Genomic DNA, 17327 nt, shown 5'->3' with positions numbered 1-17327 from the left:
CTTCATTTTGTTGTTACTCTTTCAGGGGAGCAGATTTAGCAGCTTTGGTTAGAGAAGCTTCTGTTGCAGCACTAAGAGAATCATTAACAAATTCCAATTTACAAAAAGAAGATGAAAACTTGGATAAACAGCCAATTATAGTGAGAAATAAACATTTTGAGATAGCTTTTCTGAAAGTAAAGCCATCTGTTTCTCCTAAAGTAGGTTTTTAAGATTTAAGTCTCAATATTTTATATTTTGTAGTGTAAAGTATTTTAATAATTTACAGTACTTTTGCATGACTAAATAATCATCTAATAAAAATCCTGTTATTTGATTGTTATTAAATGGTTTATAACTTCTTTAACATATTAAATATTGCCATAAAATAAAAAAGTTCATATTAAAGAAATTAGAAATTTTTGCGAGTTCCAGCTCTATTTTTATCTAGTCTGTTATATCTAGCATATAACTGGCAATTTCTGAAATGCTTCAACATAACATAAAAGTTGCTTTTATTTCATAATGTAAGATCTTAAAATGTTTGTCCTCTATACTACCTCATCAATTCTTTAAAAAAAAAAAAAAATAGCAGTCTATAAAATCCGTTGTTCATGCAGCATATGCTATGTAGGACAAACAGGACAATTTGGAGAGATTTGTATGTCAGAACATGTTAATGATGCAGAATCAAAAGGAAAATACAAATCTGAAGGTCAATGTTAATATGTCAGAAAACACAGAAGTGCTATGCACACCTGCTCAGGGCAACAAAAACCAAGGCATTCTATTACACAAAGGCCTGGTTCATTCATCAAGAATCTCACACAACACGTGGACCTTAGATATCTTGCGCATTATGTTTTGAAACCTGATAACTCCATCTAGTACAAATGTCATCATCCATGTTAAACCAGTTTCCAATTGTTGATTCCATTCTTGTTTTGATATGATAATGGTCTCTTGTCACATTTAACTGACATCTAACAAACTCTCTTGAACAAGTGTACAAAAGTGTATGAAACTAATAGAAATGTGTGAAACTGATGATGTTTTATTTTAGAATTATGTAATCTAATCTTCCGAATTTTAACATAACTACTGAAGTCTATCTCAGAAGCTCGAGAATAAGAATTTTTTTTTTTTATACATTACTATGTTGACTGCCATTGGCCTAATGTGCAAACTTGCTGCCACTGTCAAGAGGTTGTTAAAATCATGTTGTCAGTTAATTATAAACATTTTTTAGTAAAAGAAAAGTTTTCGGAGCTTATGTGATTATATTATCAGTTGAAAGATTTAAGTCTCGCATGAGCGGGGAATGTGCAACTAGTATACTAATATCTCATATGAAAAATACAATATAAGATAACTTGTAGTTGGCATCCTGATGTAGACACCCAACTACGATTTATCTCATAGTTGGCAGTCAATATTAATAGGATACACAAGAAAACACAAGGCACTAGTATCTGAACTAGTTATTTGATGATTAATTTTGAAATTTAAGATTAATTGCTTTTCCTCTTCAGCTGTTCTTTTCCTCTTCAGACACTGAGGTCCCAGTTGATCTAGGACTGTATTACTCAAAGCATCTTCTTTTGAACATCCACAATGATATTATTTTTGTCTACTAGAAGACAAATTTATCTTATATGACAACAACATGAAGTCCACAAATTACCATTTCTTACTTTCTGGGATTTGTTAGAGGGAAATTGCTCACTATAACAAATCCCTAGCCAATGCACTGTGCTCTGTTAAAGGAAATTCACTGTAGCAAATCTTATGTAATAGCAAAGATTTCTTTAGTCCTTACAAGTTTTGGTATAATGAAAGCTGACTTTAACTAACTGCTACCTACCCAGCATTGTGAGACCAATTAATTTGGTGCTGGGGAAGAAAGGGGATAGAGAGAATCAAACAGTAAGTTGACCATATAATGAATAATCACCATCAAGGCCAAACTGATGTGTGACACCAGATTTACCATCCCACACATACAGAAATTATGTACGTTCACACTTTCAGCTTAACTTTCTCCCTCCCTCCCCCCACCCTCTCAATTTTCTGCAGTAATAAATTGTTTTATCAATACAGAATGTAATCATCATCATATATACATATAGATCATTTAATTTTAATTGATCTGTCCATAACAGTTACCCTAACCTGCTCCAATAATTACTTGAATGAACCATCCCTCCTTTATTAAATTTTTGTTATGCTCTCTTGTAGAGTTTAGTAGAGCTAAGTATGTAGATTCTCATTATCTGTCATGTTATTTATGAATCCTGCCCATGCAAGGTTGTAGAAAGGTTTTTCACTTAATTGTCATTTAAATTAAACTTGCCAAGAAATTATATTCTTGTTTAATCCTTTATTCAAGTGTAAGCAAGCAAACAAAGTTTGTGTGCAAAGTATTTTCACTGCCAGGGTACTTATATGTAGAAGCTAATGACTGCACATTAATTGTAGAAAAAAATTTGTAATCCAGAGTATTTTAATAATAAGTTGATATACCTTTTCCCTACTACATGATAAATATATGACTTCTGCATTTCTTCAGGTTTGGTATCTCTTTGGGGTCTGATTCCCACTGATGCGACCTCAATAAAGGTACAAAACCATTTTGGATAGTGGTCCTTCCCATAATACATAGCATTATACATGCCCAAAAAGATATGTGTGTTATATTATGAGATACTAAGCCAATTAATGTGAAGTCATTAGCCTCTATATACAAGTAGCTTAGTCAAGAAGATACTTCATGTACAAACTTTGTTTGCTTACACTTAGATAAGGATTAAAAAAAATATGTCTTGGCAAGTTTAGTGTATATTCCATGTAAGATTGCAAACCTTTATATAGTACATTAGTACCATAGATGGGCAAAGGTTAACTAATCCAGAAATCTTGCTCTAAAGGATTTCTGGCTGCTGTTCATTCACTAAGCAGAGTAGTCTCACACCAAGTGTTGAAATTCCTTTGCCACCCAAAGACACAAACATCCATGTCTCAGTGGAATTCTGACTCACAGCCTGTTGGATAAAGAATGGATATCTATCCACCCTTCTAAGGTTTTATTCTATAAACCAACTTATAAACTTCAGTTACATCTCCCATTTGATAAATTCAACAAATTGCAGCCAATCAACTGATTGCAGTAACCATCATGGTACAGTCCCTCCATGTTCTTATTAACCATGTTTGATTATCTGGTTGAGCAAAGTTGTAAGTTATAATTCAATATTACCTTGATGACAGATTTATATAAGAGCCTCACAACTTTCTTCTTCCTACAAGTAAACTCTCTTTTAATTAAATCAAGAATTTTGAGAGCTTTACCAAATATGCCAAATCCTTATACAGTGTTACTTATGTCCACATCGAATTTTAATCTCCACTTCACTAATGTTGGTATTTTAGTTAGTTAATATTAACTTTGTTGGTGGATGAACTGAGTCCTTGACTTCTAATCCCTTCATCTGTATTAGTGGTTGGGGAGTGGGTGCTTAGCCAATTTCCTTGTGAGTTTTTAACAGTTGCTGGTGTTCCATCTGCTAGAATGGATTTCAGTTTTCTGTATTTTGAGAAGTTGTAAAGAAATTTCTGGAGGGGGGGGGCTGAAGTTGGCATCTTGATGGATTTGTTGGTTGGGATGGTTATCAGTAGTTGTAAAGAAATTTTTGGCTTTAGATTTTAGGAAGGATCATGTCTTTGCATCATGGTGCAACTGGTGGTTCCTGACAAACTAAGAAGTGTTTAGTGCTATCCTCAAGCATTTGTTTTATGTTGTTTATAGCATCTTGATATTCTTTTCTGTGGTATATCCCAAAGCTAGTAAGATGTAAGTTAGGAGAGGTCTTATCACTGTTTTATAGCGCAGGATCTTGTTGTTTATGTTTAGATAACTATTCCTTTCATGGTGGTGCATCCTGAAGTGCAGGCCTTTATCTGGTTGTACTCCTAGATATTTGGCAGAGATTTGCCAGGGCATGGGTTTTCAGAACATATGTACCACTTCTGTTAGATTTGCTTGTCATCTAGTGAAGAGGACTGCGGAGCTTTTTTTTCCAGATTGTTGGAGATTCGTTGCCTGCCAAATCACTTTTCTAGTTTGCCTTCTGCGATTTGGAGTTTCTTGATGACTAGTTCCAGACATAGTGACCTGGATTTAATGATTGTATCAATGGCTTAGAGAGTGGTGATGGTTAGCAGCATTTTAGGAAGATTGGCCACGTATTTGGAGAATAGCAGGGTGCCTTGGTGGAGGACTCCTGTGAAGAGGACTGCGGAGCTTTTTTTTCCAGATTGTTGGAGATTCATTGCCTGCCAAATCACTTTTCTAGTTTGCCTTCTGCGATTTGGAGTTTCTTGATGACTAGTTCCAGACATAGTGACCTGGATTTAATGATTGTATCATTGGCTTAGAGAGCGGTGATGGTTAGCAGCATTTTAGGAAGATTGGCCACGTATTTGGAGAATAGCAGGGTGCCTTGGTGGAGGACTCCTGCCATGATTCTGCATTCTGTGAATCTGATTTTGTTTATTTTTATCCTAAATTTGCAGTTGTTGAGATAGGATTTGATGAGTAGGATGAGGAATATTGGGAATTTTGCTTGAAATAGTTTATGAATTAGACCACGGTGCTAGATCTTGTCAAATGTTTTGGCTACGTCCAAGAAAATTGCACCATAGTGTTGTCATCATTTGAATTCTTAATTCACGTGTTCTGTGATCTGAGATGATTCGGGTGTTGTTTGCTGCTTATTTTAGTCACAAGAGGATTGCACATTTGGCGACTTTGCTTATGCAGGAAAGTAGGGTGATGGGGCAGTAATTTTGTGGAAATTGCATTCCCTCCCTGCTTTGGAATTAGGAAAACATCTGTAACATCTATCATGAAGGGAAGTGATTAAATCATAGTATTGCATTTAGAATGGCTGCCAGATGCATGATGCCTTTATGGGAAGGGATTTGAGTAACTTGTTAGAGATGTCATCTTGTCCTGGTGCTTTTTTGGTATTTAGTTTCTTGATGATTTTGTGAATCTTGGCTCTGGTTTTGACAGTTGGCATTTCTGATTTTTATGTACACACAGCTGTGTATCTATCCTATAAAATTTAGATCTGCATGATTGTACTTTTGGCTACATTGCCTTTCTAGGCTATCTAGGTTATGGCTTTCTTGCCATCATTGTAGGCAATTCCTCATTCTCCACTGGTCAGTGGGAGGGGGGGGCGGTTCTGCAGCTGGTGCAAAGCACTTGCATTGTTTTCCATAGGGATTGGTCTTGGGTATTTAGGTGTTGCAGTAGTCATTTTGCACATAGTGAACCTGATTTGTAACTCTATTGAATGCTTGATGGTTAGTCTGAGATGTGATTTTGTGGTACCAGCATCTTAGTTGGTTTTTCTCCTGGATGAGTTGTTTTATTTCTTTTGGAAACCAGTTTTGGGGATGCATGTGTGATAATGGTGGTGATGATACTAACTTCTGTCAGTATCATTAGTGCCTGAGTTGCTAAGATCTTACTGCATTTTCTTTTTCTTCAATTAGTTATGCACAGGACTGGGCTGAGGTTTTCTTGGAGAACAGGAAGTTAGTTCTAGTTGATAGTCATAGTGTTGTATGCAGTGCCCAGCTGAAGTGTAATGGGGTTGTGGTCCAAACTGAGGTCATGGACTGCTTGTATTTGGTAGTTGTGTGCTACATTCTGTAGTATTGCTATCTAGTACATCAAAACAGCCTGTGCTGCCATAGTGAGTAGGTTCTGTTGGACTGATCACTGCTATGTTTTGAGGATTAAGGAAGAATTAATTTTGATTAGGGAAGCAGCGACTTAATTATGAATTATACCTCTTCTGACAAATGTGACAGTGCCCCTGCCCTTGGCATCTGGTCTCTCTCTCCTTGTGGTAGGGGATGTAGTTCCTGATTCTGGGTTTGTTGGCTGGGCAGAGATGAGCTTCATTGATAAGGATGATGTCCACTTGATTCCCAATAAGGAATCAAGTGAACATCATCCTTATCAATGAAGCTCACTACAGTTCGAATATTTTGTCCAAGCTGTTTCTGTTCTAGCTGATAATCTGTAGTGAGGTGGTCTGCTGTTGGAATTAGTTGAGAAGCACAGAGAGCATTGTTTGGATGTGTTTCAGAATGGTTTCATTAGCTTCCTGCATGCAGTTGGTTCATCTTAAGTCTGTCAGCATTTCTCCAATGATTATTGCCATAATGTGGTGTTACTTTATTAAGATTATTTCAGCACTGCACATTAAGTTACGTTCATCTTGTTTTGGGGTCTTTGACTTCTGTTTTTTTATTGTTGGAGGTTCTGAAGGGGTTGTGGCTTTATGGATTGCACTTGCCTCCAATAGTGGATTTTTTTTCTGAGTGATTCAGATTTCACAAAAGTTGAGAACTCTGATTGAGTAGAAAATGGAACTGACCTCTAGTTAGTGGGATTTAGGACCCCCTCAGCTGACAAATTTCACTGTTTTGTATTCTTGGTTTTTTGCAGGAGGCAGTTGCATGTTTGTATCTGCATTTCATGAAGCAGTAATTCACTTTTCAGCTGTGTAGTTGTTGATTTATATTTCACAGATTTTGTTTTTATAATTAGGTCACAGACTGTTTGGAGGTTGTATATATAGTTTGCTGGTCTTTGCTGATTTCATCTAAGACTAGAATCTTTGTTTGCTTGCCTTATGCATATGGCTGAGTTTAATTGGTTTGAAGCCTCTGATTAGGAGATCAGTGGTGATTTCTTCTGTGGAACTTGACTCTGTGACTCCTCTGAGTATGACTTTGAGATTTTATTTTGCTTTTAAGAGCAAATGTATGATGTGGCAGGTTATTGTTGTTGAGGAATTTGCTAAGCTCCTGGTAACTGTTTCCAATAAAATACATATTCCTTTGTCTGTATTTGTGGCTTTTGTGAAAGCAATTTTATGGCATTTGACAGATGTAGCTACAGCCATCCAGTGTTCTTTTGTGCAAATGTTCTTTAGTAATTTGTGTTGCTGTTGGTCTTAATTGGGTTGGAGATATCTGGAGTAGGAGGAAATTGTTCTTCTTTTCTTCTTTGTTCCTTGGAATTCTTCATGGTATGGATCTTGCTCTTGAGGCATGTTGGAGACTGTTGAGGTCTCTTCTGGATTGCAGTTGGCAGATGGATCTGAAAACAGCTGCCAGTTTTTGGTTGATGCAGTTATCTGAGGTGTCTTCTTTTGCATCAGAAGGAGAGAATTTTGCATAAAGTTGGATCTGGCTGAGCCAGTTGATATCTAGGAGTTGTCCGAGTCACATAAATTCATCTCTATCGCTGTTCTCTCCATGATTTATACTGTTATGACAATATCGGCACTATTCTCTTTCTCTCTCTCTTTTATTTAAAACACAATCAAAATTGACCTACCTGTTTATCTATCCGTATGTAATCAAATTCCAAATTTCAGTGATGCTGCAGTTCATTCCTATTTACACATAGCATCCTCAAAAAACATTATAAATCAGAAACCATACGAATGAGCCACACACACTTTGAAAAAACCATTTGTGAATACAAATAATCACGATTTAATCAAATGACTGTAACTCATGAATGCATATCTTGATAATCATAATTAACTTTATAGTACTTTTTATAGAATGCATTTGTTATCTTAATTAATAATATCAGAACAGATGCTCTTCATGAAAATGCAAATCAAAACCACAGCTGGCAAAATAGCTTCAAACTTCACTTGTGAATTAACAGCCATACAAACAGCTCTCAAGTTCCATATCTCTAATCCAGTAATAAACATTACAGAAGGAATAACCATTTACAGCAACTCTAAATCTGCACTTGAAGCATTAAAAAATGGAAAAACAAAACTCTTGTTTTTCCATTTTTCCAAATTTCTTGACCAGCAATTGCTGCTGCTCTACAGAAAATTGACAATAACTCTACTCCAAAATCCAACAGATTGCCAAAGCAGTTGTACAGTTTCACTATCATATCTAGAAGCTCTTCAATGGACTCGACAACAACAATTGATAATATATATATATATATATATACTGTAGCAAACAAATTAATCCGAACCCACATTTTAAAGAAAAATTTTAATTTTGCAAGAAAATAAGTACAAAAATTAAACTTCAACTTTACGTAATAATTTATATGTGCTCCTCTGTTCCTAATAAATTCATTAATTCACTTAAGCATGGACTCTACCAACATAGAACACATTTTTCCTATTTCTGCATCTCAAAATCATACTTTTATAATGGATTGTATTAAGTTATCCTGTGTATCACAATTTAATTTTCCAGATCTCTTTTTCATTATGGCCCACAAATTTTCTGTCGGGTTAATGTCAGGAGAGTTACCTAGCCAGATCATGGTTGGTCTTCAACTGATTTCCCCATTTTTGAAACAGGAAAACCACTTGTAGACCTGTGTTTTACCTGAAGTGTCGTCCTTGAAGACTTGCCAAAGCCTAACAATAGTTTTACCTAAAAGAAAACAAAATTTCATGCATACAGTCTGTTCCTTTTGGTCAGCAATCACAAAATCACCAAACTTGCTTGTAAGCACCATTAAAAAAAAAAGCAACCAGAACAACAATCACACAGGAAGAAGCCACTTGCCAGGCTGATGCAGAAAACTATACACTCACAATGTCTAATGATCATCCATAACTAGAAAATGCATGCAGACCGAGTTTTGATTCTGGTTATTTTTGGTACCCCCTCATATCCATTTTAAACAAAATGAAGAAAACACTATGAATGTCAGCTTGTTTACACTATTAAAATTGCACAATACTATTAATAAATATCATAGAGTCAGTTAAAAGTTAAAACACGCAGCACTCAACCAAATAGTGAACCAAAACTGAAAATAGTAAACCGAAACCAAAAGTAGAATTATTGTGAACTGTAATAAAAACTTGATGAAAATTCAGCTTGTTCAGATTCATTTGTTTGCTATTGTGTGTTATAAAAGAGTTTTTTTTTCTTCCTGTGTTAAGCATAGAGTAATGATAAAGTAATAATGTTAGTATCAATTGCATAGACATCTTTCAAAGCCAATTTTCAATTATATATGAAGATGCCATCGAGATTTATATGTTTACAATTTAGATTCTTTGTTTTTCTGAATCACTACCCCATTCATTTGCATACCAGCTGAACACTTTTATATACACTTCCATGTATGGGCATATGTATAGTGGATTCCAGTTAATTGGGGCAGTCATTTTATTGGGGAACCAATCTAGAAGAACAAAAACAAAATGAGAATATAACACAAATTTGCTTTGTGTATATGGGAGTGCCAGCTAGTAACCCTCTACCACACAAAGTGTTAGAAAATTTATTACTTAATCTTGCTTCAAAAATTTAGTGCTGATGACATCTACAGTCCTTTCCTTTAGTGTTCCACAGTGATCAGCATTCATTTCAGTAAAATTCTGGAGACTACAACCATGTTAGGAATAATTACTTAAATTTCCTGACTTTTCGACCTTCATATTAAGGTCATCATCTGGAGTATACATTTCTGAAGTATACTACAAAAAGAAGGCACAGCTATGGACTCATTGTTATCTTCCCCCCCCATTCTAAATTTTATATGAAGCTTTTGAGCAATGTGCTCTAGTGCTCTAGATTCCTTTACTTGAAACCAAGTCTGACTTAGATACACTGACGATGTTTTTGTTATCTTGTTCCATGGGTACCAGGCATTCACTTTCTTCAGCCACCTAAATAAATGTCACAAACGCATACAATTGAAATTGAAAGACAGAACTCACTTCCCTTTCTAGATAGACTTGTCACATGTTTCCCTTTCAGCAGTATTTTTTTACTGTTTATCGTAATGCTACACGTCAGGCTAATACATACACATAAACTCTTACCACCACCACCCAACACAAAAACTAGGTGTCATTAACACACTAAAAACAGGGCTTTGAAGATTTTCTCCAGTGAACAAGTACTTAAACATGAATTAAAAGTTATCAGCAATACCAAGGGCAGCTCGTGCATAGGGACGGCGGAACTACGGCACCCCCAATTTTTCTCGATATATACATATATTTATTAATTTATTTATATTTGCTTGTAATATTTAATTTTATCATCAACAATCCTATACAATTCTCTTATTTTGTATAAAAAATAATAAAAATCCATCTTGTAGCACTTAGGAGGGCAAAGGATGCTAACAGCACTGTGTTTACCACAGTGTCATATTGCTCTGCGTGCAAGTGTATGCATGTCATAGTGAGATGCGAGCTATTAGAGTAATGCAGCACTGTCCATCGTGCAGTTCCACTATTGTTTATATGCAGCTTGCGCCAGTAGTAGGATGTTCGTAGTGCTTATCATGTTTACTTCATCTCTTTAAATATTTGGACATTTCAATTAAAGGATTTAATTGTAATGTCCAAAAATTGTAAATCCATTCCTTTAATTACAATTAAAGGAATGGATTTTATTTTTAAGTAATTTTGAATTATACTAAACTATAATTTTAATTTAATCGATAAACATGTATAATAATATATGCTTATCGATAATAAACAATATTTTTACATGAAACAAAACAAGAAGAATATATTTTATTTTTAAGTAATTTTGAATTATACCAAACTGTATAATTTTATCAATAATAAACAATATTTTTTCATGTTTAATTTTTTTTAAAATTTTTTTCAAGCGGCCATGAGCTGCCGCTGAGCAATACCTTCTTGAAAAATGGCTACAGCCAAAATACTATCAACAAAATTCTTCACAAGACTCCACTTAAAATTACAATTACAATAAAACTGTAGCCATTTTCCACACATTAAAGGTATATCAGATAAAATAAACAGACTATTACAGAAATACAACCTTAATGCTACCTTTAAACTTTCTGCAAAATTAAAGAATTTATTCAACTCATCCAAGGATCCATTTCCTCCACTGGCCCATCCTGGAGTATACTGTATTTATTGCACTTATCATTTGCCCTATATAGATGAAACATGATGCACAATTCCTATCTGAAAATAGGAACATAAAGGACACATTAAATTTAATAAAATCTATGGTAAATCTGGCCTTTCTGATCATGCCCTGAATACTCTACATAGAACTGACTGGAAAGGCACCTGTTGTTTACATCACACCAAAATGGTATGAGCATAAATTTAAGGAGGCCTGTGAAATTCTTATCGATCACACTAATCTTAACAATAATGGTGGTCTAAAAATCCCAAGAATATGGATGGCACATATTCTGTGCACTTAACCTTTTGGCCATCATCAAATTCCTGCCATGTACCCTCAAGGGGTGTACAGGATATGATAGTACTACATGAAAAAATTACATCATTACTAACTTCCTATCTACAATTTTCCTCCAAATCAGTCTGTTACTTGTCAAGACCCCAACATTATCAGATCTTATATTTCTATCTTCTAAGGCACTTTGTACCGTATCAATCCACCTATATCTTGGTCTTCCTTTGGGTCGTTTTCCTGCCAACCTGGCAGAGAACACTTGTTTTGCTAATCTTTCCTCTCCCATTCTATTTAAGTGACCATACCACCTGAGATTAGCTCTGCTAACCCATTCCTGGATGCTGACAATGTCAAGTTCTTTCCTAATATCCTCGTTTTTAATATGATATTGCCATTGATGCCATCTGTACACGCCTCTAATCTTTCTCAGGACTCTCATATCTGTGGTTTCTAGTCTTTGGTCAAGTGTTTTACTTCTGACCCAGCTCTCAGATCCATAAATTAAAATTGGTTTGAACACAGTCTTGTATACAGCTAATTTAGTGTTCCGACTAATTTCTCTCTTATTCCATATGAATTTATTCAATTGACTTCCCACCATACCAGCTTTGCTGATTCTGTTGTCTATTTCTATATTGAATTTACCATCTTCACTAAAAATCGTGCCTAAGTAGCTGAAATGTTTTACCTGTTCCACAAGTTCTCCATTCATAACACAGCTGACATTTTCAATGATTCTGCCTATTTTCCTTGTCTTTGTCTTTTTATTACTGACCTTCATACCATATCTATTACAACATATTCAATTTAGTCAAAGAATCTTGCAGACTTGTAGCGGATTTATTTAGAAGTATAACATCATCCGCATAAAGCAAAGAGCTGACATTAACATCTCCAATTTTGATATCATGCTTAATACCACTTTCCTTCATAATGTGATCCATATAGATAATGAATAACAGAGGGGATAATGTACATCCTTGTCTCACACCAGATTTAACATTAAACCATCTTCCTGTACTTCCTTCAATTCCAACTGCTGACTTACAACTCAAATAAAGACTAAGTATTGCTTGATATAATGCCCCATTGACACCATATAACTGTAGTGTATTGAATAGCTTCTCTCTTGGTACCTTGTCATATGCCTTTTCCAAATCAACAAAACTTACATGCAGATCTTTGTTATATTCCCATGCTTTCTCGACTATTTGTCGTAAAGTGAAAATCTGATCCTGACAGCCTCTATTTTGCCTGAATCCAGCTTGTTCTTCACTCAGCTTTTCTTCCACAATTCTTCTCAATCGTTTCTCAAGTATACTTGCATAGATCTTGCCAGAACACTTAGTAGGGAAATACCTCTGTAATTCTCACATTCAGTTTTATTTCCTTTTTTTATATACGGGCACTGTGAGAGCTCTACCCCAATCATCGGGAATTCGTCCCTCTGTCCAGACTTTCTAAACTATGCAGTGCAGCCTCTGTAAGACCTTTATACCACCATACTTCAGCATTTCTAGCCGAATATCATACACAAACATTAATTAATACACAAACATTATTTAAGAAAAAATGAAAGAGTTCGAGAACAGTAACCAAATCTTGGAGATTCAGTGGCAAATCCTGAAGAAAACATTGATGATTCAGCCAGAAAGGCATGTGGTGAGGTTGTCTTCAAGGATAGAAAAATTAGAACTCAATGACAGACACTGGAAGTTAAAGAGGCAGTGAAGGAAAAGAAGAAAGCATATCAAAAGTTCCTGGCAAATAAGTCAGCTTGTGCTCTTAGACAATGCAGTGACAAATGTAAGAAAGCTAAACACTGTGTAAAACTAGCTAAGCAAAAGTCATGGGAAGACTTTGGTAGGGACATAGAAAATAAATATCAAGAAGTGATAAGATATTCTGGAAGTTGTTGAAGAAACTCAGAAATGGAGGAAAGAGTGCTATGAATGGAATTAGAGATGATAAAGTTGACAGCACAGTGGTAAAAAACACTCATCAGGCATGCAATCAGGAATACATATTCATACTTGAAGTAGAAAAAACCATCAAAAGCCTGAAATGTGGAGAGGCAGCAGGAGTAGGTGATATTTGACCAGAAATGCTCAAGTATGCAGATATAAAAAATCTTACAGAGGGCCTGGGTGGAGAGACAAATTCCAAATGATTGGAGTAGAGCTCTCATAGTACCCATATATAAAAAGGGAAATAAAACAATGTGAAAATTGCAGAGGTATTTCACTATTGAGTGTTCCTGGTAAGATCTATGCAAGTATACTTGAGAAACAGTTGAGAAGGATTGTGGAAGGGAAGCTTGTTGAAGAACAAGCTGGATTCAGGCAAAATAGAGATGGCATGAGAGGCTGTCAGGACCAGATTTTCACTTTATGGAAAATAGTTGATAAATCATGGAAATATAACAGAGATCTGTATTTAAGTTTTGTAGATCTGGAAAAGGCATATGACAAGGTGCCAAGAGAAATGCTATTCAATACACTACAGTTATATGGTGTCAATGGGGCATTATATCAAGCAATACTTAGTCTTTATTTGAGTTGTAAGTCAGCAGTTAGAATTGAAGGAAGTACAGGAAGATGGTTTAATGTTAAATCTGGTGTCAGACAAAGATGTACGTTATCCCCTCTGTTATTCATTATCTATATGGATCACAATTCCATCCAGGAATGGATGGAATTATGGCAGAATATCTAAAGGCTTTATGATAAGGCTATAAGATCACTGACTGACATATGTAACAAAATATACGAAACTGGACACCTGCCAAAAGATTTTAAGTACTCAACGTTCCTGCCAATACCTAAAAAATCGAAGACAATCAAATTTGAAGAGTACAGAGCAATCAGTCTGATCATTCAGATAGCAAAAGTTATGTTATATATAATCCTAGAAAGAAATAAATATAAAATCAAAATGGAAATTAATGAAACACAATCTGGTTTTCAGGAAAATAAAGGAACTAGAGAAGGACTCTTCAACATTAGAGTTATTATAGAAAGATATCTGGAGAAGCAGAAAGAAGTCTACTTACGATTTATTGACTACACAAAGGCCTTTGACAATATGCAACATGAACAACTAATCAAATGCATCAGAAATTTAGTAATAGTGGTAAAGATACCAGATTACTGATAAATCTATATTGGGAGCAAACTGCCTCAATAAAAATATCAGGAGAAATCTCGGAGAAATTCCCAGTAAAGAAGGGTGTCAGACAAGACTGTGTTCTTTCTGCTATATTGTTTAACTCATCATCATCATAACACTATGATGATGAGTATAGACCATATTGGTCTTTTCTGGTCTCATTATCCATCCAATATCCTTTTTTGAGATTTATATGTTCAATCCATTTTTGTTTATAATTGTTTAGTTTTTCTTCTATTGATTATGTTTTTAGTTCTTTTAAAATGTCTTCGTTCCTTTTTTGATCTAATAATGTGTATTTTTCAGTTCTTCTCATAAATCTCATTTCACTTATTTTTATTCTTTGTTTATTTTGTTTGTTTATTGCCCAAATTTCAATGCCATATAATAATGTGGGCACTGCTAAAGTATTGTCTATTTTCAAGCATGTTTCTTTTTGTATTATATGTTTAACCTCTATACTGAAAATATCATCCAGTAATTAGAAGAATTTAAAGGAGGAAGGAATATAAATAATTTAAGATATGCATATGATACTGTACTGGTAGCTGAAAATAAAAAAAGATCTTCAAAACCTACTAGAAGAGATGCTAAAGCTAAGTGAAAAATATGGACTTAATTTTAACTTCAAAAAAACTAAAACCATGCTGGTAACAAGAGAAAAAGAGAAAATACCCGATATAAATATTAAGATCAGAGGAAATACTTTAGATCAAGTAGAGAGTTATATATATTTGGGTCAACTAATTACAGAGAATGGAAAGTGTGAGAAGGAAATATTAAGAAGAATAGAAATTGCTAGATCAACCTTCATTAGCATGAAAAACATTCTGACCTCAAGGGAAATTCACATAAAAAAGAGAATTAGGCTGTCCAAATGCTACGTATGGTCAACACTGCTATATGGAGCAGAAACCTGGACAATATCAAAATATTGTGAAAATAAACTAAATGCCTTTGAGATGTGGATCCTCAGAAGAATTCTTAGAGTCCCATGGACTGCCAAAAAATGATGTAACGTGCAATGACAAGCGCAAATGAATATCGGCGTTAGATCACGGTGCATTTGTTTCATAATCTAAAGCGTTAATCAAACAATTCCAATTATTAACTATTCAATCAATGTCAAAACATAAGCTGTAACCTTTAACATGTTGTATTGCATTTATATTGTAAGCATTGTTATTATTTATAAACACAAACAAAATTTAATTTTTTCATTTTTTTCCTTGGGGATGCTGCAGTGTCACAGTGCTTATGTACGGGCTGCCACTGTTCTGTTGCCTATTCTCATGTTTAATCTGTCAACTTTGCTTAAAATTATAAAAAATAGCTGAATTATTTTATATATATCTTGTAGACAACACATGGTACTGAACTATAGGTTTTCCATTGAGTATGCAGGTGGTCTTTTCTTAGTTTGTCTTTTTATTTCTGATATTCATGCCAAACTTGTTATTATACAGTGCAGTTATTCAGTTTATTTAAGAATCCTGAAGACTTGTAATGAATCTATCTATTCTGCATAAAGTAAAAAAGCTGAGTTGAATATCTCCTGAACTAAGTTGATAACAGGTTTAATGCACTTGCCTTCATAATGTGATTTATGTAGATGATAATTAAGAATGGAGATTGCATTCACCCTTACCTTGCACATGATTTTACATCAAACTATAACTTAAATACAAGCCCTTGTTTTATTCCTTTGATTTCTCTTATGTCTTAAAGCAAAAGTCTGATCCCAACAATCCTATTTGGTCAGAACCGTCTTGTTCTTCCTGAAGTTTCTCTTACATAGTTTTTCTTAACATTTACTCTAGTATGCTTGCATTTATCTTACCTTGAACACTCAGGCAGGGAAATTCTGCTGCAATTCTTATATTGCTTTTTTTCTCATTTTGATAGGTGAGGACTATGGGCTCTCTAACCCAGTCATTCAGAATTTTTACCTGCTAACCAAGCTCTATGAAATTGTGTAAAGTTAGCCATTGTAAAACTTTTTATACCTCTCTATTTGAACATTTCAGGTGCATTTTTCTTGAATATTTGCCACTGCTATTCTGTCATTTCTTTTTTTGCCCTTGTTTAAGTCTTTCAAGGTAAATAATTAATCCAGACTTCCAGAATATCTTTAGTTTTAATTGTATCTTTATATCTTTCATTCCTTTTACTGTGCATTTTCCCTTGTTTCTGAGGTTTTTACAGTAGCCTCTATTTTGTCACCTTTATGATATTTATCTTCTATATTCTTACCAGCCTTCCTGTGTCTTTGGTTTAACTACTTTTACACATAGCTCAGCATTCCTACATTTCTCTCTGTATTCCGTCAGAACAATATCTTTGAGTTTACAGTTCATTTCTAAAAGCTGATCTACATGGATTTTTTTTAGAATGTCCATATTTTAATTTTTAATATGATACTCATTGTTGTCCAGCTCAAAACTAAATGCTCACTTTCAGTTTCAAATCTCCTGTATGTTTTTTTCCAAATCAAAGAAAACTGATACTAAGTGCTCATGTTTTAGTAAAACATCCCTAATGGATGCTGCCATCCATACTAGATGATTGGTTGTTTCTCTACAGAAACCATTAAAGATGAGAGTTAACCACCCTTTTTTTTTTTTTTTTTTTTCCCAGAATCGTGCATTGGTCAGACCAACTGGACAATAGTTTACTGGGGATTTTGGATCCTTCCCTGGCTTAATAAAGACAATACTAATAGCCTTTTCCAAGTATCTGGAAATCCATTATCACAGAAAATTTTATTGAAAAGGTGCAGCAGCTTATCCATGGCTGATGGCGACAGATGTTTTTACCATCTCATAATGAATGTTATCTAGTCCAACAGAAATTAGTGACATTTAAGCAAAGTGGCTTTCATTTCTTCTATCTTG

At 34.6% G+C, this 17327-nt stretch overlaps 1 protein-coding gene across 3 annotated transcripts in view; it reads left to right on the top strand.

Moving 5' to 3' along the window:
- The window catches only part of LOC150102497 (nuclear valosin-containing protein-like), a 534631-nt gene that overhangs the window by 495028 nt on the left and 22276 nt on the right, over positions 1–17327 (top strand). For all 3 annotated transcript variants that reach the window (XM_090398755.1, XM_090398754.1, XM_090398756.1), the window contains one exon: positions 26–200. In XM_090398755.1, the coding sequence (XP_090254881.1) occupies positions 26–200 (175 nt within the window). The remainder of the gene's footprint in view (positions 1–25; positions 201–17327) is intronic.

The sequence above is a fragment of the Typopeltis vanoorti genome, chromosome 10, assembly GCF_054136105.1.
Source record: "Typopeltis vanoorti isolate ZY-2024b chromosome 10, IOZ_Tvanoo_1.0, whole genome shotgun sequence".
Classification (NCBI taxonomy): Eukaryota; Metazoa; Arthropoda; class Arachnida; order Uropygi; family Thelyphonidae; genus Typopeltis; species Typopeltis vanoorti.
Note: the sequence above shows the minus strand (reverse complement) of the source record. Positions and strands in the feature narration are given on the sequence as shown.